This window comes from Electrophorus electricus, chromosome 1 (genome assembly GCF_013358815.1).
Source record: "Electrophorus electricus isolate fEleEle1 chromosome 1, fEleEle1.pri, whole genome shotgun sequence".
Lineage (NCBI taxonomy): Eukaryota > Metazoa > Chordata > Actinopteri > Gymnotiformes > Gymnotidae > Electrophorus > Electrophorus electricus.
In genome coordinates this window covers 31,125,216-31,146,848 of record NC_049535.1, presented here as the reverse complement: position 1 = coordinate 31,146,848, position 21,633 = coordinate 31,125,216, and the positions used below count along the sequence as shown (strand labels likewise).

The 21,633-nt window shown below is 43.5% G+C and overlaps 4 protein-coding genes across 4 annotated transcripts in view; 1 reads left to right on the top strand and 3 right to left on the bottom strand.

Annotated features, from left to right (window-relative positions):
* The window catches only part of rab11fip4a (RAB11 family interacting protein 4 (class II) a), a 44,763-nt gene extending 34,666 nt beyond the window's left edge, over positions 1-10,097 (bottom strand). Inside the window, exons 1-2 of the mRNA XM_035524650.1 lie at positions 9,826-10,097; positions 199-286 (exon numbers count right to left, since the gene is read on the bottom strand). Coding sequence (XP_035380543.1) covers positions 199-286; positions 9,826-9,978 — 241 coding nt within the window. The 5' untranslated portion in view covers positions 9,979-10,097. The remainder of the gene's footprint in view (positions 1-198; positions 287-9,825) is intronic.
* A 387-nt stretch (positions 10,098-10,484) lies between these two features.
* On the bottom strand, positions 10,485-13,584 carry coil (coilin p80). The gene is made up of 7 exons (XM_026995932.2): positions 13,245-13,584; positions 12,016-13,093; positions 11,690-11,779; positions 11,472-11,519; positions 11,163-11,232; positions 10,902-10,990; positions 10,485-10,691 (listed from the first exon to the last, which is right to left on the bottom strand). Exons 1-7 carry the CDS (start codon positions 13,493-13,495, stop codon positions 10,632-10,634), a joined length of 1,686 nt encoding a protein of 561 aa, XP_026851733.2. The 5' UTR covers positions 13,496-13,584; the 3' UTR covers positions 10,485-10,631.
* A 77-nt stretch (positions 13,585-13,661) lies between these two features.
* On the top strand, positions 13,662-17,867 carry scpep1 (serine carboxypeptidase 1). The gene is made up of 13 exons (XM_035532232.1): positions 13,662-13,825; positions 14,236-14,369; positions 14,534-14,623; positions 14,761-14,916; positions 15,177-15,251; positions 15,441-15,513; positions 15,708-15,745; positions 15,953-16,081; positions 16,265-16,352; positions 16,465-16,575; positions 16,875-17,012; positions 17,229-17,392; positions 17,669-17,867. Exons 1-13 carry the CDS (start codon positions 13,762-13,764, stop codon positions 17,729-17,731), a joined length of 1,323 nt encoding a protein of 440 aa, XP_035388125.1. The 5' UTR covers positions 13,662-13,761; the 3' UTR covers positions 17,732-17,867.
* Positions 17,868-19,229: 1,362 nt separating this feature from the next.
* On the bottom strand, positions 19,230-21,405 carry atp5pd (ATP synthase peripheral stalk subunit d). Its single transcript, XM_026995930.2, has 6 exons — positions 21,336-21,405; positions 20,502-20,635; positions 20,174-20,270; positions 19,998-20,069; positions 19,672-19,734; positions 19,230-19,418 (listed from the first exon to the last, which is right to left on the bottom strand). The coding sequence occupies exons 2-6, from the start codon at positions 20,621-20,623 to the stop codon at positions 19,287-19,289; spliced, it is 486 nt and encodes a 161-aa protein (XP_026851731.2). The 5' UTR covers positions 20,624-20,635; positions 21,336-21,405; the 3' UTR covers positions 19,230-19,286.
* Between the last annotated feature and the right edge of the window lie 228 nt (positions 21,406-21,633).

The following is a 21,633-nucleotide window of genomic DNA, read 5'->3' as shown; positions in this document are numbered from 1 at the left end:
GTGCTGCTGTTAGCCACTGGCTGGCCTGCGCATCCAGAAAACAGACAGGCAACACTGAACCAGCGACTCATGTAATTAGCTGTGCAGAAATGTCACATATTCAAAAATGCAAACGTTCCCTTCAGAATGTCAACTTATTCTTGGACTTCCTTTAAAGGAGTAAGAGTGAATTATTCTTGGAGTGAAAACCTCACTCACCTTTTATGGCAAACACTCCATGACAGAAGTCTTTGAAGTTGATGCGGCCGTGGGCATTGGGGTCCAGGTACCTGGCGAACTTCTTCACCTGTGAGAGATGCAGAAACACGCATCCAAACTCCCATTAACCAAGAGAGCAGCAAGAATGACCACCACATGGTACATACATCAAGCAACATGTTTTTAATCCACTTGAGCGTGCATATAACAAACACACAAATACTGAATCAAATAAATAAATACTGGTGAAAACATGATCAAACTGGGAATATGGTGTATAAATATGCTCCCCGTTGAGAAAAGTGACAGACAGATAGGATGACAGAGCCGTCTCCTGTCAGTAGCCGTCAGGACACAGAAAAATTGACAGCTGGCTCAGTGGCACACAGTAATGCTAATATGTTACTGGCCATGACTTCACAGCACATCCCAACACACCATCTCTTCAGTCGGAGGTACACAAAGGGAAGGTCATCATGGCACTCGTTTAACAACATTTCACAGCATTTTTCTTGTGAGCCGTTGTGTACGTTTAGGTGTAGGATAAAGTTATACCAGGAAGAAAATGCCCTTACACGGTGCAGATGAGAGAGATGGCACCTTTTTCCACAAAGAGGCAAATCAGAGCTCTGCTTCACACCTAACATCTCGCGCTCTCACGCGCCTCTTTTAAGATGTCAGCCTGTTCTAAATATACTCACCCAGAGGAGGCCAAGAGCTCTTAAGTCTTTTAGTGCTTTTAACACTGTTGAACTTCACATCCTGAAAACCTGAGTGTGACTCATTGCCCTGCCGTGGACACAGAGACATGGAGCGGGACCTTGAAAGGTCACAAGGCTCTTTGGAATAAAGCTCACACACATCTGGAGGTGCAGATCAAAACCCTGGATACTGTCTCTGAGACCTCAAAGTCCGTCACCCAAGCAGAGCTGCAGGCTGCGTGCAGAGGAGAAAGCTAAATAACCATCACCTTCTGTAGCACACACTTCTTGCTGACTGACAGAGCATTAGTGGTCAACATTAGACAGATGTGTGTGTGGTGTGTCTTGGTACAGAAGAATAGTAGCAGAGGTCACTGTACGACTGCAACTATGTGTTTGTATGACTGCATGTGTGTTTGTGTGTGTAGGTACAGGAGAATTAGTTGCAGAGGTCATCATGTGCCTGTGTGTGTGTGTGTGTGTGTGTGTGTGTGTGTGTGTGTGTTGATACAGTAAAAGGCCCAGTCTGCATACTGCACTCCTATAGGCTTTATAAATTGTGTCCCCCTGAGATTCAGTGCAGTGCAAACCCAGGAGACCATTAGAGTGCAGGAGCAGCCTGATCTTTAGCATCCCACAGCCACTCCATATTCATCAGTGAGGCACGTTACATAAGCACAAAACACTGCACGTCAACAGCAGCTGATGCTGTTCTGTAAAGCAGCATTGAACATCAAAGCTGCCCGTTTTTCGATGCTACACATGTTTTTCGCCCCCCGCCAAAGCGGTTTGTCTTCTACAAAATAGCTGTTTCTTATATCAACGGCTCTCGCATACATGAGCAAGCATAAACAAACTCTAATGACAGCAGAGGTGACCAGTGGCTCTCGGAGTGGAGAAGGTGAGCGGACGTAGCATTGTGGAGGGGCCGCACATGTGGGGCATGTCATTGTACAGGGCGGTGAGATAAGGGAAGAGAGAGAGGGTGTCATTGGGTAGCTGGCGGGACATGTACGGGGGGCAGGGTCCCTATAGACACCCCTGTACGGGCAGCCAGAACATTTTAAACATGTTTAAAAAAATCTCAGGAAAGCTGATGTTCACCCACACACAAAAAAAAACAGGATCACAGTGAAAACGGGGGAGATGAGAGGAAAAGAGAAAAATGGGTAGAGAGCACGTGGGAGGAATAAAGGGAAACAAAAAGAAGAGAGATGAAAGAACATTGGAGAAATGTAGATGGGATGAGAGATGAAATATGAAGGACTGGAGCCTAAGAGAAGGGCATGATGGGAGGAAGGTTTTGGCAGACAAACAAGAGAAAAAAAAGAGTTAAATAAAACAGTGAAAAGACCAAAAGGAAGGTTGATGGCAGAGGAGTACAAAGTCAGAAAAGGCACTGAGAGATGGAGAAATCCTTCCTGCTACTCTCACACACACAGTGTGTGTAACTACACACACGTACACTGGGTAGGGTGTGTGTGAGTGGTCAGCACCGACGGCCACGCGCTGACACAGGCTCGTTTGTAAGACATCAGTTCCAGCTGGGTAGTGGGTTCCATATGGTCACACTGGCACCATACACAATACGTTGTACGTGTCCGTGGGGTGAGTTAGCTGCACTTTTGATTTACCTCTTGATCTGTGAAATTAACTAGCCATTATTGAAAATTTAATTTTTATTAAAAACCTAAAAACAGAGGCAACACATTCATATTTGATGAATGAAGCTATAAGCCATCTTGCTTTGGACTGGTATCTCTAGCATACCATAATAGCACAGTTATTTTAATCGTTGTCAGGTTTAGTAGGCTATATTATAAGGTTTTGAAAAAAGATTTTTAGCTGCTCTGCTGGTTCAAATGAATGTCTTAGAGCAATTGTTTAAAAAGAATATTCTAAGGAAATCAGATACTGAAGTCATGGTCTGATGACTCAATATATTAAAAAGTTTAAAAGACCTTTACACACACACACACACACACACACACACACACACACACACACACACACACACACACACACACACACACACACACACACACACACACACAGTATCTAACCGTATCTGTAAATACAATTATATTATCTATACAGATGTTACATATCCTGTGCTAAACATTTAGAGATTCACATAGGGCATAGACTTCTCTTTTCATAAAAGAAACCACAACAGCGGTGGTTCTTCACAGGGGTCATCAGGCAGGCACCTCCCTTCGTCTGCGTTTCACTGAATTGAGCCTACAAAACCTCCAGAAGGCTCAACAGTGAGGTCTGGCATTACAAACCAATTCCCCTTCAAGCTCACTTTTAAACCAACCAAAATCCCTCTTTAGTCATAAACCCACACTGGCCTCTCTGGTGACCAAAGCCATACCCAGTCCCACTGACACCATTAATGCGAGCTCTGTGCCACCAATTCCATATGGACTTTACACACAACACAAACAGCACACACCGAGTTAATCTCCCTCCATTTACCCACTGCACTGCTCCCATGCAGTCAACCACTTCCTAACCCGTAAAATCCATACAGGCCTGCCAATATAAACACTACGGCCATATCCAGCCACACGGGCAGCGATAATGCGCACTCAGTGCCACAACTTCCATCTGGATCTACCATTGTAGACATGACGACGACATGACACGGCAGTCCACTCACCTGCTCAGTCCTCCACACACCTGAGAAACCCAACACCTCAGCTAGTCCAAGTTTCTAATGCATTCTCCTAACTGGCCTGTGCTCTGTTTATCCACAGCCACCGACCTGCCCTTTCAGCTTCAACAGAACAGTCCTCCACAGCTGCCCATAGCTTACGACCTTTAAAACCAAATATGTGGCAGACTGAGCTACATCTCCCACAGTACCCATGTCTACTGGACCTCTACATGCCTTCCTCCCATGTTCTCTCACCTCCGTCACCAAGTCTGCAAACCCCAGCTTCTTCCTTTCGAATGCTTCATCAACCAAATTCTCAAATAGAATAGTTAACAATAAAATAAACTAATCTGTTCACTTTCAGACTACAGCATAATATCCATCCTCAGAGTTCTTAAAGCAACATACACCGAGAGCTGTAGCTTTTTCTGTAGTTACCTGCATCTGCTATCGATTTGCACTCTCGTGCTTCAATCCATACACTGATATTTATAGCCTTCACTCACTCTCCAATACACTGCCCCTCATTCCCAAACTATTCATATCACTACTGGACGAGTTAAGATCTGCGATTGACTTACTATCGAACAAGCCTAGTGAACCCTAGTACCTGATTACGATCTGCTTTGGTGCATCCTCAAACAGTCAAAGCCAATGAGGCAGCACGTCAAACTAGAGGCACCACAATTCCAGTCTACCCGTATGAACGACTTCTCAGTGCCAACAACAGCCTCCACCACTGCCTCCTTCAGGCCCGTAGCTCTGCTGCACTATACCATCGACTTAAACTCCAGTAATTCCTGCTCACACTACTCATACAATGTGTTAGGTTGAGTGACGTGAGTGATGCCCCCACCAAAGGTGAAATGAAACCCACGCCACTGGTTTTATCCTTCATCCTTGCCAACCCAAGATCGTCATTCGTCTTTTCTAGCAACTGCCAGATACCTGGCGCATGAGTTGTCGGCATTGTCGTGTCATCCATATATGCCCTGACAGGACAGAGCTGGGCATCACCTTGCACCCTCCCTCCACCTACAACCCACCACCTTTGTCGCCATGAGAAACGCTGATATGGTACAGATGGCCATTATACATATTTCCAGTCACTGCCAGGATGTAACAAACTCTCGTGCATGAAAACAAAACTTAATATCCTCAAAATAAGCCTCAACAAGCCTAGTAATCCTCTCTGGTACCTTGAAGAACCCAAATGCCTTCCAGAAGAGGATATGTGGAACTCTGCCAGATGCATTAGTCAAATGCAGGAAAAGCACATGTAGGCCCCTGCTCACTATCTTCATTGTCTGAATGTGATGCCAAATCATACTGCTATGCTCCCAACTACCTGCAAAGCCAGAAATCCCTACCTTGTGCACTGATGCGTCAATTCACTTATTCACTTTCAAATACGCATGCAATATCTGTACACTCACACTAAAGAAAATCTAATCCTCTACGTGAAGAAAGCTTATAGGCCAAAACTGCTCTTTACCCACAGTGTCTTGCTCTCTTGGCATGAGAACAGGCCATTAAGTCCTGCTGCAGAACGCCCCATGTCTTGTTCCTCACTCCACTTTGGTGGGCTGACAGCCTTTTGCCCCTCTGTGTCACCCACTGGCAGAATATCTCCTGGAAACTCCAGCTCTTTTGCTTTATCCTTATCAGGATACACAACATGGATACGCTGCTCTAAACGCTTAGTTCCACCTCCCAAATGTCTCCTTACTAAAGGTCTTCATAAACTTAATTGGATTCCCAAAGAAAGCTGCTCTAGCATGCTCCTTATCCCCCCACCTTTTCCTCAAGCCCTCTGCTCTCCTCAATACTGCCAACCTCCCTTCAGCTCTATGTGCAGCGCATTAACACCCTCCTCTCCTCCTCTATTCACCTCCACCGCTTTCTAAGTGACCTCAACTCCTGAATGAGTCTTTCTACTTGCAGTGTTGTTTTTATCACGCCTTGCCTTTTTTTCCCCTTTTCCTGCAAAATTCCAAAATTATCCGAGTGCAAAATCATCCCATATTCATAAATAACCTTACCTAAGATATTCCGTTTACACTCAGATGACCCCTTCAAAACAGCCACTGTGCCTTTTCAGGTTGTCACTAACACACCTCCAAACCACCTTGTCTGCTGTGCCTGGCCAGCTTACCTTCATTTTCTGCCCAGTTCCTTTTTCATTCACCAGCTGTTTCTCCCCATCGTGCTGGGCATCATTCCTATGGCTAACATCAGTTTCCTTCCCTTCACCTTCCTGTACATCTGTACTGGAATTCTCCTCCATAGTAGAGATAGTATCATTGTTAACAACTCTCTTAGTGGTGATAGTAACCCTATTACAACACCCGAACGTTTCCTGAGAGCACCGTAGAGTTCCGGCCACCGCCGCTGTGGGAATGTGAATGTCATTTTCAACTGCTCATCCCTCTGCAGGTTTATTTCAGTCTGATGTTATTGGACCAAAGCTGGCGAGTTAAACAGTCACGTCTGCAGCGTGTTCCCACTCAGACTAACACCACGGGCCTATGCACATGCCTCTCTAACTTCCCACAACATAGATTACGGGCTTTCAATCTGATATGATCTGAGCTGAGCTCCCACTAGCTGCTTGGTCTGCTCTAGGCAGGGAAGGTGAGCAATTTGCACTGGCACAAGCATGGCTCAGTCCTAATGTCCAGGGGTTGCATGCACATGACTAGACTAAAATAAATGCGGAAAAAAAACGCAATTAAAAACTTTGCTTGGCCACATGAAATAGCATCTCGGTCAGTCAACACCAGCGCTAAGCAGGAAGAGCTGGCGCCCGGAGTCGTCAAACCGCTCATGGCCCCATTTACGCACAACTAACCTCCAGCCACTAGCACCCATCACAGAGCCATTATTTTCTGTATAAGATTTAGTGCTTCGTGCATAATCCGTCCTGGTTTTCCCCTGTCCAGAGCACCGACAGCAGAAATGAGAGGTTGTGAATCTCATTGAAACAGCCAATGTAGCAACTTAGCTCAAAAGTCACAGGAACAGCTAAAGGTATGTCTGGGCTTCTGGCTGTAATTAAGCTAACCTATATAACGAGGCATTTTCATTAACAATTCACAACATGTGAATAGAGAACAAACCACCAGGCACCAATTACTTATTTCTTCTTCTTTTTTTCATTGCATCAGTGAAGTTTTCCAACCCACGTAGGAAAGAGCCCATTGTTTTAATCCAGAATGCAAGTAATTACATTAAGTCTCAGTGCCACTCTGGCACCTATTTGGTTGTGGAGGAACACCTCTCCCATGTAGCACCTTTACAGCAGCTCCACTCAGAACACATGCTCAACACAATTACAAGTGTAGTACAAGTGACTATAACATGAATTGACATCATATACAATTTAAGGCACATGAATAGATGGCACAGAAAAAAAGTCTTTTCTGAGACACCCAATATTGCAATGCACTGAAGCGCTCCAATTTCTTCAACACCAGATTCTGCTCAAATCTTTTCAGCCCTGAAATAAGCTCTTTTTCCCCCAGGTTCCCCTGTGATTATACCACTGTCAGGTATCCACAGTAGCAGGAGCAATGGTTTCATAGTCATTGAAACAGGCCTAATGACCTGGGACATCACAGGCTAGGGCACAATGAAGGAGCTCATAATCACTAAGTACGCCATCAGTGCCTGTCTGGGAAAGGTCATCCAGTGAGCGCCAGGTGTTTCTGGGTAATGGACGTCTTAACAGACGACAAACGCAGAGTTAACGAGGCAACGGTTGCAGCCATCATCGTTCCCACTCGTGTTGTTGGTGATGGTGCTCATTTCACTGAAGGTTACCTTTTCAACCCAGTAGGGCCACCAGCAGTCAAATAAAACACACCAACGCATTTCAAAACAGAACACTGAACTGGATTGCTTTGGAAAAGGTCTTCTCTTTACAAGAGTCAGTTAGGCTCACATTACCTCCTCTTCCTGCAGCTGGTTTACTGCAATCCAATCATGAATGTTAGTAATCACATAAGGTAAAGGCGGTCACTGACAGCACACACACAGAAATCAAATCATTAAAAGACAAAGTCTGCTGTGGAGATGCTGAGCTATGCTGATGATGTTTGCATATAAATAAGCACTTCTGGAGTGAAGAACCAAATATGTCAACATAGAAAACACATCTGAACTCTCATTAGAAATCTAATCAACTCAGTATTTGAGCCATGCACAATATAATGGCCCATTACTCACAGGTGATGGAGAAATTCTCCCCATCAGACCAATTTCTGCAGACTGCAATAAAACAAATATAATGGGAGAGTCTGTGCAGACTGTGCTCTGCAAAGTATTTGCACCCATTTGCCATTATAGAAAATAGTATCCTATAGAGAGAGAGACAGACAGACAGACAGAGAGAGAGAGACAGAAAAAATTGTAGTAAAGTACACAGAGTTTCCAAAGAAACAGAACGTTTCAGACAGAGGTCTTTTATCAGCTGTTCACTTTGCTTGCACGGCTGATGAAGGAGCTCTGTCTGAAATGTTCTGTTTTTTTGGAAACTCTGTGTACTTGACCACAGTTTTTAATATCTCTACATCTCTTACTACAGTACACTGCAGTACACTGCCTAGAATCATCTTCATATTATATATAACAAAATGTATACACACACACACACACACACACACACACACAAACAAACATCTTTACATTTTAAAGTTGACTACAACTGTAAAAAATAAAAAAATTAAAAAAAGGTATAATTATGTTTAAAAGGATACAGATTAAACAGTGCATAACATGAGTACAATTACAGTATAACTGCAGTGCCATCACAAGAATGAGTCTATGGGAATGAATAACTACAGAATATCCCCAGGGTATCTTTAAATATATTCAGCTGTTTAATGCAACATAGCGCCATTGTATTTTTAATAATGCAGCTTGTCTCTGGACATTACACTACATACCATCTGTTTCATCATTCTAGACACAAAAGACTGATTATTGCCTTGATACTGCATTTAAATGGATATGAAATTGTATTCAAGCTGCATGGTTCTGGAGTTCTAAGCTGCTATGGCAGCTAAACACAGACAGTTCAGCCATTCACTGATTATTGTACCATTGCACTCTTAATAACCTTTTGATCTAATTTTTATTTCCCTTTGCTTAACTCTAATGTTTCTATTCTAATGTTTTTATTCATTTAATTCACTACATTATTTAATTATTAGATTTTTTACAATTATTTTACAATCACCTTGTATATGGAAGGTCCTATATAATCTTTTTTTTAAGCAAAAAAAAAAGAAGAAAAAAAGTGCTATATAAATAAACCTGCTTTGCCATGCTAGTTATAGTGATAGCACTGAGAAGGACAACTATGGAATAAGCAGTGTGCTAAGAGCGTGGTCAACACCACCTGCCAACACTGTGGTTCCTAATCACACCAATCTCCAGACCCAGAGAGTTGGACTGAAACACCTTTCTAACCAATATGGCACCTTGTTCTTCTTCATCCTCCAGAACGCTGAACCCTAGAGCAAAGTTCTAAAAACATCTTCTGCAGGAACGCTACAAACCCATTTATTTCTCGTACATAAGGAATAAAAAAAACAAAAAAAAAACAGGTAGGTTAATAATTTCTCAGAACTTAAGCATAATGCTTATTTCTAGAATTACCATATTTATTGTAATATTATTATTATTATTAATAATAATAATAATAATAATAATAATAATACTTTGGCTACAGGTTAGAAATATTGTTAGCTGTGGTATTATTACGTTACGATTTTGAGTGAATTATTTATATTAATATATTCATAACTCCCGGCTGTGTTGGTACACTTCTCGTATTTTTCAGGGTTATCACAGTTTACCAGTATGAGTGAAACAAAAGCATTTTCATGCATACACGCGTGAAAATATCATTCTTAAAACGCTGCTGACTCTAGCTAGATGTAGACAGTCTTATATTATTATGAGGACATGAAAACAGAAGTGTCCGTCATTAAGAGATAAGTGGCCGTCAGAGGCCTGTGTCGATCGACAAGTCGGATGAATTTCTGAGCGAATCCGAACAGCCTGAATAAAAACTGAACTGTTTGAGCAACCTGTTCGACTACCACGAACGCACGCTTCTTCTCCAGGGATTATGGAAATCTCAGATGAAGACGCAAAGCCAGACCTGGACAACAACCGGCCATTCGCAAATGAAAAACGCAGGCGATTATTTGTTGTTTCCCGGCATTAGTAAATCATTTTCATCTTACAGAAGCTTACCTCGTCTCCCTGCGCGAACTGGAGCCCGAGGTCCACGAAGTGTTCAACCCGAACGTACCCGTCAGCGTCTTCGTCGCACACGTCGAACACCTCCCTCAGCTTTTTCAGAAAGACGAGGAGCTGTGCCTGGTCCGGGAAGAGAGCGCAGTCCATCGCGGCGAAACAGGAGATGAGGCTCGGGTCGCAGATGATAACGACAACACACCGTGGTTAGCGGTAGCCCGCCGCGGGCACCGTCATCCCCGCGCTCCTCGGTCTGCTACGGACCGCGCATCTTTGGACGAGGCGGCTGCGACGTCACGGGACGCGGCGTGACGTCACGGGACGCGGCGTGGACCACCTGCCCGCCAGCAGGGTCGCTGGGACGGTTCACACGTCTCATTTGATAATGCCTCACAGTTCACGAACTGGCTACGTCCAAAATGGTGCAAGCGTTGTTCAAAATACCAGTTGTGTTCTACGTTTGGACCAGGTGATTGAGCAATAACCCCCACAAATTAAAAATAAATAAATAAATAAATAAATTAAAAATAAATTAAAAAAAACAGCACGAGAGGCCTATTCAGGTAGGCAGATATGAATTGCGTCTTTAAATGCTTACACAACCGTACGATGCGTTTTACTACAGCAAAAAAAAAAAAAAAAAAAGTTTGTATAGATGTGTATAAAATAACATTTATTCAACTAATACATACACAGCAATTTTCTTAAAACACTTTATAATACAAAAGTGCCACTTAAGAATGAAAAACTGCAATAAAACAAATTCTTCTAGCTCGTGGCAGCTTGCCGGCACGTTCCGCCTTTTAGCCCGTGCTTTCCACGATGAGCCTTGGCTCGAGCAAAGAATCCCAGCGCTCAGTCAACTGCAGAGGAGGCATCAAAGACAGGGCTGTTGCAGCACGGCCCAACACAAGCACACACATTTCACAAAGAGCTGGAAGCTTGAACTTCAACTAAAGGGGGACTGAGTTATAATAGAGATTTATTTAAATTGCATGGGCTGTACAAGGCCTCCCGAGTTTTATCACCACAGACCTTTTTTAGTCCACAATAGCACAAACCAGGGGTGTTACCTGAGAGCCATGCGTGACTGCATACTCCACTCTCTCCGAACCATCCGGATTCTGATACACCAGGTCAAACTTGCCGGGCTCAGATCGGCCTATGAGACACAAGCAAGCTGACCTATCAGAGAACAGCCGTCACATAGCTCGAGCAAAGTTAAGATTCAACAGTGTGTTCACACACATGCAATTTCCAGGTTAGAGGTCATCAGTAATTTGGTGGAGATAATTACAAAACATACACCCTTAGATCACGACAGCAGCATTTACCTGGAGTTTGGGAGAGAAGTTCCAGTTCAATCATTTTAGTGGCATGATTAAAACCAATTATCTTCGCTTCCTGTAGGAAGAAGAAAAAAATTTTATTGCAAACTGGTCTATAAAACACAAGTGCCACTACAAATTAATGTGTAGAGCTACTTTAGTTTCACCAAGACGTTGCAAGGAACTCAATTTTAAAAAACTGGGAAATGTACTTTATCATGATACCTTTCTAGAAAACTTTAAGATCAAACACTTCTTAAAAAAAAAAAAAAAAAAAAAAAAAAAAAAAAAAAAAAAAAAAAAAAAAAACCTTACTTTATAAGCAGAAACCTCTGGTGTGTAGCTCTCTGTGAGCTCCAGAAGCTGTCAAACAAAAGAAAGACCTGATTAAAATACAAAGTCAGATGAAAGAATGATCTCTTTGTAATAGATAAAAAACTGTTTCACTCTACATATAAGCTAAACAAAGCTTTATCCCCAGTGGAGATATTGGACCAAAAGCCAAAGCCCCGAGGTCTCCCTTCCAAGCGAACCTTAAATGCGATCATCTGTCCCTCTGCTGGAGGACCTGCCAGGAGAGGTAAAACGCTGTAGTCTCGTCTGGGCTCGGGCTCTGCTGGGTTCTACAGTATGCACACAGCATATGCACTCACATTTAGTACGAGACAAACACAAATATGGAACAAAAGTGTCAAAATAGATTATAGATAGACGGATATATGGATAGGAACCCGGACCAATGAGGTCTGTTGGACATGTTTGGTGATTAGCTATCTTAGTGCTGAGGTCATGGGTCACGTCATGTGCCTTAAGAATCCGAGCCTGTGGAGTTTGACCTGCGTTACACTTTGCTATGTACCTGGAGCAACAGGCTTTTATTGGTCTGAAAATCCTGTCGTCTCTGCAGCTCCTCGCCCTCATAGTTGGAATGAAAACCCTGTTTCCAAGGAGTGCCCCTGGCCTTTCCGTAGCCGCTCCTCCCCCCACTTCGACCTCGGCCCCTCTCCGTGCCCCGCGGGTCCCCTCGTCCTCGGCCCACCGCTCCACCCCCGCGATGGGCCACTCCAGCAGGGGTAAGTCCCATGGCCTTTGGATTGGGCCTCCTGATCACCAGCTCCGTCTCACTGCTGCTGTAGGAGTCAGAGCACTCAGGCTTCCTCTGAGGCTCTTTAGCTACAGGGGTGGACAGAGTGGTCAGGCCACCCTGTTCTGTGTGGGACGATAAAGCAGCAGCAGGGGGCGTCTCAGCTGGAGCCTGTGGCCCGTCAGGGGGCGGCGACGACGACGACGACGAATCCGATGAAGGCCGTGGGCGCACCGCGGGTGGTGTTTTGGAGTTGGTTGAGACGGAGGCTTTTAGTGTGGACCCGGATGGCTTGACAGGAATGCGGACTTTGCCCGCTGCAGGTGCAGCGTCGTCCTCGGAGGACGACCATTCCGACGAGGAGCCGAGGCATCCTGCAGTTGCAGCAGGCCGCCTAGCTACTGCTGTCTTCTCGGCCCTGGCCTTGAGTTTGGGTGGAGGAGGTTTCTGAAGGGCCTCCTCGCTGCTGTCTGAGGAGTCTGAAGTTTCATTAGGTTTCCCACACGAGGCTGCTGGTTCTCCACTGGCAGAGACAGTGGAGGTCGGGGTTTTGTTACTGCCTCTGGCCGGCTGTGCCTCGGAGGCAGCGACGCTTGCATGCTCAGTCTGCTCCTCCTCTTTCTTTTTCTTCTTCTTCTTCTTCTTCTTCTCCTTGACCCCCTTTTTCTTGCTTTTATCAGCAGGTGCAGTAAAACCGTTTACTTGGTTTTCTATGTGCTCCTTCTTCGCTGGTGCTTGCGATGCACCTTCCACCTGTTCTTCCTCCTCTTCCTCTCGACATCTCTTCTTACCTGCAGTACTGTGATGCTCCACCGAATTTGCAGTCGACCAGTACACACTGGAAACCTTCACCCTATCAATAAGCACAGGATTAAGTACATCTCAAATGCTTTGCCAAAGATTTCCACAACTCTCCCACACCCAAAAACATACCCATAAGGCTGAACACAGTGTAATAAACTAGAATCTAGCAGGCTTATAAGGTCACTTTGACCTGCAGTTACCTTATGCTGTCATTGTCCCGAACCACGTAGATGCTCTCTGACGGAGGAACGTAACAGTCTTCAATGAACAAGTCTAAAACAGTTTTGCGACTGTAGTCAAACTTCTCCCTGATCACGCTCGCTAGGTCTGCCGCTAAGCGACATTTGTTCAAGTCCACCAGCAGCCAGCTCATGCGGCAATCGGGCAACGACGGTGGAGGATAGTCAAAATACAATTTAACTCGAACCGCGTTCAGACAGGAGACAGCCATTTCTGTGAATGGAGAACGAATCGCTTAACCTCTCGGTCTTATTCCGCTTTTTTAATGACTGCACCGCCCTCTATAGGCGCGGAAGAAAATTGCCGGCATTTTCGCAGGGAAACGCTTCCGATTCTTCGCTTATGTCAGCTGACCAAGGAGTCATATGATGGTGTCTCGTCGGTTTAAGCTGCACGTTTAGCCACTCGGTCGCGGTGCTGGTTCTGTGGAGCTGATCTATAATTCACCTAAAGAGAGAGAGAGAGAGAGAGAGAGACATGGCGTGGTGGAGGTCTTGCTGCTTGGGCGTTGCCGTGCTGTTTGTCCTGGGCTTTAACAGAGGTATGCCAAGGCAGGTCTCTCTTCTGCCGCACTGTTAGGAGTTTGCTTACAGGCATCTCTGAATCTCTGATCAGTCACTGCTACCGTTTGAGTTAGTCACCTTTGCCCCTTTCTCACACTGCAAACTTTTCGGTTTTGAAACAGAATCGTCCTGTAGTTTGCGTGCCCACGGTACGCTGACTGTGTCGCGAATGCCGAAAGCGAAAGAATGAGCTTGAGTGAAACTTGAGGCTATCGTTGCATTTGCATCCAGTGTTTCGTTCCTAAAGTTCCAGCAAGTAGAAGCTACGGCAGTGTAGTATGCTTTCTTCACATTACAGCGCTTTGTTCAAATTCAAAACGATATCTTCTGTGTAATTCACTAGGCTAAAATGTATTTTAATGTCTTAGCGTACCCTCTCCCGTAACAGGCTGTCCGCTTCCCGTCCAAGCTAAAGAATCGTGGGGTTATGTGGACGTCCGAGAGGGGGCGCACATGTTCTGGTGGCTGTACACTGCAAACAACTCCAGCTTCGAAAATCTGCCGCTGATCATGTGGCTTCAGGTGTGTAGATAATTAGTGTTTCAGCAGCTGGCTGTGTCTGTACAAACCAACCTGGACTTTCTCAGTCTGACTGACTTAATGGAGTCTGATTGTTGTGCACTGGATAGTATTGAGTTCTTTGAGTAAATCTAATCACGCCTAAAGCAGTTGTTCCTTTGGAACAGGGGGGTCCTGGAGGATCCAGCTGCGGTTTTGGAAACTTTGAAGAAATCGGTCCTCTTGACACTGACCTTAAACCACGAGAAACCTCCTGGGTAAAACGCATGGATATGTTTTGCATCAGGCTTTAATCTGGTGATATTGAACGTTTGAATGACTTTAGAAGTGTGTGTGTGTGTGTGTGTGTGTGTGTGTGTGTGTGTGTGTGTGTGTGTGTGTGTGTGTGTGTTAGGTTAGGGCAGCGAGTGTTCTGTTTGTGGACAACCCGGTGGGCACTGGCTACAGCTACACTGACTCCCCGGATGCCCTCACCAAGGACGTTGCCATGGTGGCAGCCGACATGATGGTCCTCCTCCGGCAGTTCTTTTCAGAAAAGTCTGAGTTTCAGGTGCGTTGAGTCAATCAAACGTTAATTATTTACAAAGCAGCTTTACGAGTGTCCGGGTCCAAGCCCTCAGAGACCAAGCGACAGTGGTGAAGAGGAAGCAAGACTGAAGGGGAACCCATCCTCCTCTGGTCCACACTGGACAGCATGATGACATGAACAGAAATGACCAATACATTTCTGACATCTGCCTCTCCCTTTACACGATCCCTGTTTAGTAGGGAGTAACGTGCCACCAGGGCTGCTTTCTTCCTTCCGTGTAGGGCATTCCTTTCTACATATTTTCGGAGTCTTACGGAGGGAAAATGGCTGCTGCCATTTCAGCGGAGCTCATCAAGGTAGAGATGTTGATGAATCAATACTCCATGTACATTCATAGTCATGCACAGGGCTGATGTGACTTAGAGAGGAACACCACGTGTGCGTGCACGTCCTCAAAAGCCCTCCAAACCTTTTGTTGTCATTTTGGACTTTCATTGCTTTTTCTGATTTAAATCTTTCTATCGGGGATGACCTTCGCTCCGTAGGCTATTCAGAAAGGTTCCATCAAGTGTAACTTTGCCGGTGTAGCACTGGGGGATTCCTGGATCTCTCCTTTAGGTAGGTGTGTTTTAAAAATAAAATGAATGAATAAAATGTTCCTTGTTCGAACCAAGCAGAATAGCGAGATGAGTAGCTCTACAGTCGAGGTCCTCTAAAGAAACACTCATATTGTTGCTGTATGAAGCCATCCATATGCTGTCTTGGTTCAACATTTGTTTTGTTTTTTTCTCCATTATTTCTTTCTCCTGCAGACTCTGTGCTGACCTGGGGACCTTATCTCTACAGTACTGTGAGTAGCACACCACATGACTGTGAATCGGCACTGGAATATGCACTATCCACTAGATGGTGCTCTCTTACTGCAACTATGAGAGTTGGGGAAATGACCCAACTTGCTGCCCAAAGTTCTCTTGAAACATTTCAACTGTGAACTATTATTAGCCATCAGCATGTACACAAATGTAAAAGTTGTGTGTGTGTGTGTGTGTGACTCCAGTCCCTGCTGGATGACTATGGACTGAAGGAGGTAATGCAGGCAGCAAAAACCGTGCAGCAGTTGGTGGAGAAGGGCCAGTATGAGAATGCCACCAAGTGGTGGGCCAACACAGAGAGTGTAGTGGAGCAGGTCAGGCCACAGGCACTGCACACCAACCACATTTCATACACATGTTTGTAAACTTAGTTCCACTGCATTGAGCCAACAGTGCAAGAAAATTAAAAATTAATGATTTTTATTGTTGCTGGTGTTTTGATTTTAAAATGCACTGCTTGTAGATTTGTCCCATTCCACATCATTATTCTGTTACAGAACACTAATGGTGTGAATTTCTACAACATCCTCACCCAAGACGACAGCGATCTGGTAAAGTCCACTGTAGGAGAGCATGGCTATCTGTGTAAGACACAACAGCTTTCAAATCAATGCATTCCCCCCCCCCCCCCCATGAGATTTTCTGCACTTACTCTGAGTGGAAAAATGTTTTCAAAAATGTCCTCTTCTGGTCACAGCTTCCCTAAAACGTCACATTCGTCCCTTGCATCGCCACTCACTTGCGCAACTGATGAACGGGCCAATCAGGAAGAAGCTTGGTATCATTCCAAAAAGTGTTACTTGGGGAGGTAAATAAACATTCTTCAGTGTCTATCTGCCCTGCCCACTTCCTGTTTTATTCATTTATAACAGTGGGTTCCCCTATGGATGGGACAGAAGCAGTTATATTTATATTGGTCTATATCTATAGATACTACAATTTTTTTTTATTAGATATCTATTTCAGTTCTTTACTTAAGGACCATATAATTCTCATAACATAATTCATAACTTGTCCTTAAATTCTACACAGATATTATGAATGCTAATGTCAGCATTTGTCACTTGTCTATAGAAGTAAGTGTGTGTGTGTGTGTGTGTGTGTCAGGCCAGGCTGAGGCTGTATTTGTCAACATGGCTGGAGACTTTATGAAGCCTGTGATAGACATCGTAGATCAGCTTTTGGCTGCAGGAGTCAATGTGACGATTTACAATGGGCAGCTGGACCTGATTGTGGACACTATGGGTAAACCACATCATCCATACATGATGATATTTAGGAATGTAAGACTATGTATGTCACATTTTTCTTTGTGTTATTTTGTCTGTGAACTATGGGGCTGCTTGAACAGGTTATAATGGGAAACCATAGCTTCCAGTAGCAAGGGTCTATCATGAATCAGTTACAGCATTAGGGAGCAACACATTTTTGCGGATCTAGTGAGAAGATGCCTGTTCCCAGGTCAGGAGATGTGGGTTAAGAAGCTGAAATGGGATGGACTCCAGGCATTCAACCAGATGAAGTGGACCGCGCTAGAAGACCCAGCTGCAGCCAAACAAACTGGAGCCTTTTTCAAGATCTACAAAAACTTTGCCTTCTACTGGATCCTCAAGGCTGGCCACATGGTAATCGGCTCTAACTGACTGATTTTTAGTTTTAAATTGAGGCACATCAAGATAGAATATTCACTACTGAGCCCACAATTGAAATCATTCATGCGAGTTCACTGTAAAATCCTGATAGTTATGCTATATACTATTATAGGTTTGACCATGTACATTAGCTGCATCTCAAACGTTTTTGAGTCAGACCAATGTTTTTGCTAGACTACACAGACGTGTGTATTTGACGGTTGGACAACAGGAGGCTGGTGTTTCTGACCATTTCTTTCTGTATGGTAGATCCCTTCTGATCAGGCGCAGATGGCCCTGAGGATGATGAAGATGGTGACTCTGCAGGCGTGATGGAGTCTAAGCCATTTTGGACAATCAACACGCATCAAAATATGATTTTACTTGTGCACCTCTGATTCTCACAGCTAAACCAAATGGAATTTTTTATTTGTGCTGGTCTTCACAATAAATCCTTTTTTAAAAATTGTCTGATTGAATTCCCACCTCTGACTGTTGCCATCTCGTAACAGGTTGTTTTTTTTTTGGGGGGGGGGGGGGGGGGGGGTGTAAAGGGACATCATCTAAAAATGATGGAAACCACCAGAGAGAGATCTCAGTAATGGTGCATGACTGGCTAATACACTGGACAACAAAATGTTAACTTTTTTTATTCACAAACTGAAATAGATGGACCTTGTATAGTACTTTTTATGCTGAATTCAAATCTGTTTTTTGAATTTTCACATGGTTTAGGTGGCAGCAATTGAATTGTATATAAATTCTATATTACTTATCTGCAAATGCGTTTATTACATTTTAAATATGTATGTACAAGTCACTTCTAAAATGTACAATGTATGGTTTGGCCTTGGGAGCATTTCTCTTCAGCGTCCAGCAGTAGTCTGCCCACATAGGAGCTTTACTCTCCTGTTTCCTTCACCATACCATATACACAATGTGCAATATCTATGACATACTAGAACAACAACAAATGGTGATTGAGGAATTCTGAAACAGTTGGATTCAGTGTGCAAAAATACATAATGGGTACATAAAAGATTTTGGTGGGGAGGGAGCACAACCTATGAACATTCAGCTTGTTTTGAAACAGTAGGGTCCTATAGATTTGATAGTTCTATAGTTGTACTTCATATTCTACTTTAAGTGCAAAAATATTTTTTACTTTTGACTTGTTTTGCTCTAAAGTACTATCCTGGGACTAAACGTGGACACTAAGAAGAGATCACATTATACTGTGCAAGCATAATTACTTGTTTTCTCTATTGAAATGTCATGTATTTAAATGAGAAAACCATAACTTGAAAACTGAATTTCGTTTAGCACTGTCAGTATATAGATGAACGGGGAGCAAAGGAAAAGGCATTTGCCCTGAATCTCTAGAATTTGGAAAATAACATGACACTTCAAATCTACAGTGCAACAATGCACATCTTAGTTGCTTTACAGAATTAATAAAACAAGTCCTTACCATTGTAAAAAGAGGATACATTTTCATGGTATATAAAACTTCAAAACCACATGAAACTATAGGATATAATAAAGAATTATGTAATGTTAATAATATTAACATTAAACTTAACATGAACTTCAGTGCAGTCATTTGAATCAACACTGAGTTGTCCTCAAACACACCCTTCCTGCTATATGAAATGTAAATAAGTGTACTGAGTAAATGTAGTACAAACAAACACTCACTCCACCTAAATAACCATGACTGTCACTTTAGTTTTTTTCAAAATTACACCATTTATTCTGTTTTAGGCCATTCACACAATAATGTTGTGCGGCGTGTCCTTCCACTCGGAATCCCTACACAGACCAGACTAAATAATATAATCCAGGGCTGAAGAATTTATTACATTTACAATTAGACTTTGCTAATAAATTACAATTCGGCAATAGGCTTGTGTGGCCAATATGGATACTTCTCCTTATCCAGCTTGGTCTCAGGGAACGCTTGGTTCAGGTCGTCAGTGGTCATCTGGTCAAAGGGAATCATGTTCTTCAACTTGTCAAGCTGTCAAGGACCAAACAGGACAGATTTAGATCTTACTTCCTAACAGCACTGAACATGTGTACACCAAATTTAAATGTAAACTGTTTATAGAAGCCTCTGTGGTAGCAACTTATAATTGGAGGTTCAACATAACTCATCACTGACATACTAAACCATTCAAAACAGAACCTTATGTTATACACTAAGAGGCAGCACTCATCAATGAACTTAGTGACAATACAATGTAATGTAATGCAATGAATGCCCAGCCTACCTCCTTCTCATAGTGAGCAATGCGAACTTTGGATGCCTCCAAATAGGCTGCAGCGCTCTGGTTCTGCAGCACGGTAACAACAGATAAACGAAAGATGAAAAGAAAGATTTGACTAACCAAAAAGGAAAGATTAAGAACCTTAACAAAAAAAAAAAAAGACAAAAGTGTAAATATGCACAAACCAACAAACTACTCTGTGGCGCAAAACTATTTAGAGTTAAAGCGGCTCGAGCTTTGAGCAGGTGGAAAGTCTGTTTATGGAGTTCCACGATTCCATAAAAAGGAAGGGGACAAAATGAAAGGAGGAGACAGAAGGTGTCACTCACAGCCTCTTGCTCCTGCACACTGATCTTAGATGTCTGGGTATCCACTGGCTCAGGAATGCTCAAAGCAGCAAACTGGAATTTGTGCGACAGAAGGGAGATGTTGACATGCTACACAGGCTTTTGCAGCACTGATGATCTAGTAGTGAGTAACTGAATATGGGACTGTTAAAGCTCACCTTCTTCTCAAACTCGTCCACCATGCCTGCTTTAGCCACCGTCTTCCTGTAGTAACTCCAGTCAATGGGTGCTGGTTTCTCTGGCAGTGAAGCAAGTCTGCAAAGAGGTGATTTTTACCTTTAATGCAGCACAAATAATGGATCAAGTAAAGACATAAATACATAAAGCCAAATCAGCCTTTTCACAAAGCAAATACTTTATAAATTTTAAGCACTAACCAATGTACCCCTTAAAGTCCTCAATGCTACGTCACAGATGTAAGCCTGTAGACAGCATGCAGGCAGATCTGATACACCAACATTCGAGAGGGCTGTGACCAGCACTCACCTGGCAGAGATGGCGTCACTGCAGGTCTTCAGGTTGTTAAACATGGCTCTCTGGTTAGGAGGGACTCTCTCTGCAAAGGCCAGCCAGTCAATGGCCTTAATGGCTGTTCGTCGTCCGGCCATCTCTCTGTTACTCTACAAACATTGAGAGCATTCCAAGTCAAATGTAAGCCATTAGAAGGGTTACAATTCCTATTTAACAGCTGAGGTTGCGTATGCGATGCACGTTCACTTGCATAGATGTTTGTTTGTTTGTTTTTTAAAGAAATGATGGGCAGTTTCTTCAAGCAGACCTAGTTGTCATGTCCTTTCAGTTTTGAACATACAAATACCGTGAGAAAAATGAGAAGAAAAAAAAAGAAAAAAAACCGATGCGGGAAATGCCGAATTAAGCAGGAGGAACCCTAGACCTACCATTAAGACTACCAAGACTTGAGATTGCAGGCTAACCTAGCTAAGTGGGTAGCTATCTTACCTGAATGGCTGTTACAGGCTTTGAATGAGCTTGGCTCTCTTTATCCAAGAAAGTTATTTACTTCCTTGCTAAACGGAATTTATCAGTAAACCCGTGCAACACAAAAGCTCTAATAACGAGAGCAGCAGGGGATCCGGACATAAGCAGCTAGCTGGGTAAGCTACATGGCTGGATGATTAGCCAACCCAGCAAAACAAGGTCATTATTTAAATGATCTCACATTTGTAAATAACCGCTCGAAATAAAACACTCCTATAAACAGCCACTTACAACAAAAAGTAAGGTTCGGTATACGATTAATATACAAGTACGCCATGAACTAGTTTTTGGATAACAAATATGCCATTGAGAGTTACTTACTTGTCAAAGACTAAGCCGCTACAAGGATGATGGCCGCCAGAAACGGAAGTTCAATTTTAATCGTGTTACCTACAGACCTACAAAGCTTTACTGCCACCTAACGGACTGGCTGAAATTCCTGTTTCGTCCCAGGCGTCCCAACAGGTTTAAAATTCTAAGGCCACGTCAAGAAAACACAACTCTGAAAATCTGGTGTAACTGTCATGTCGGAATCAAGTGTGCTGGACTGCCGAAAGGGGGATGCTAGTCTTTTGTTACTGGCCACTTTGAATTCACTAACATTTTCAGAATATCCGTG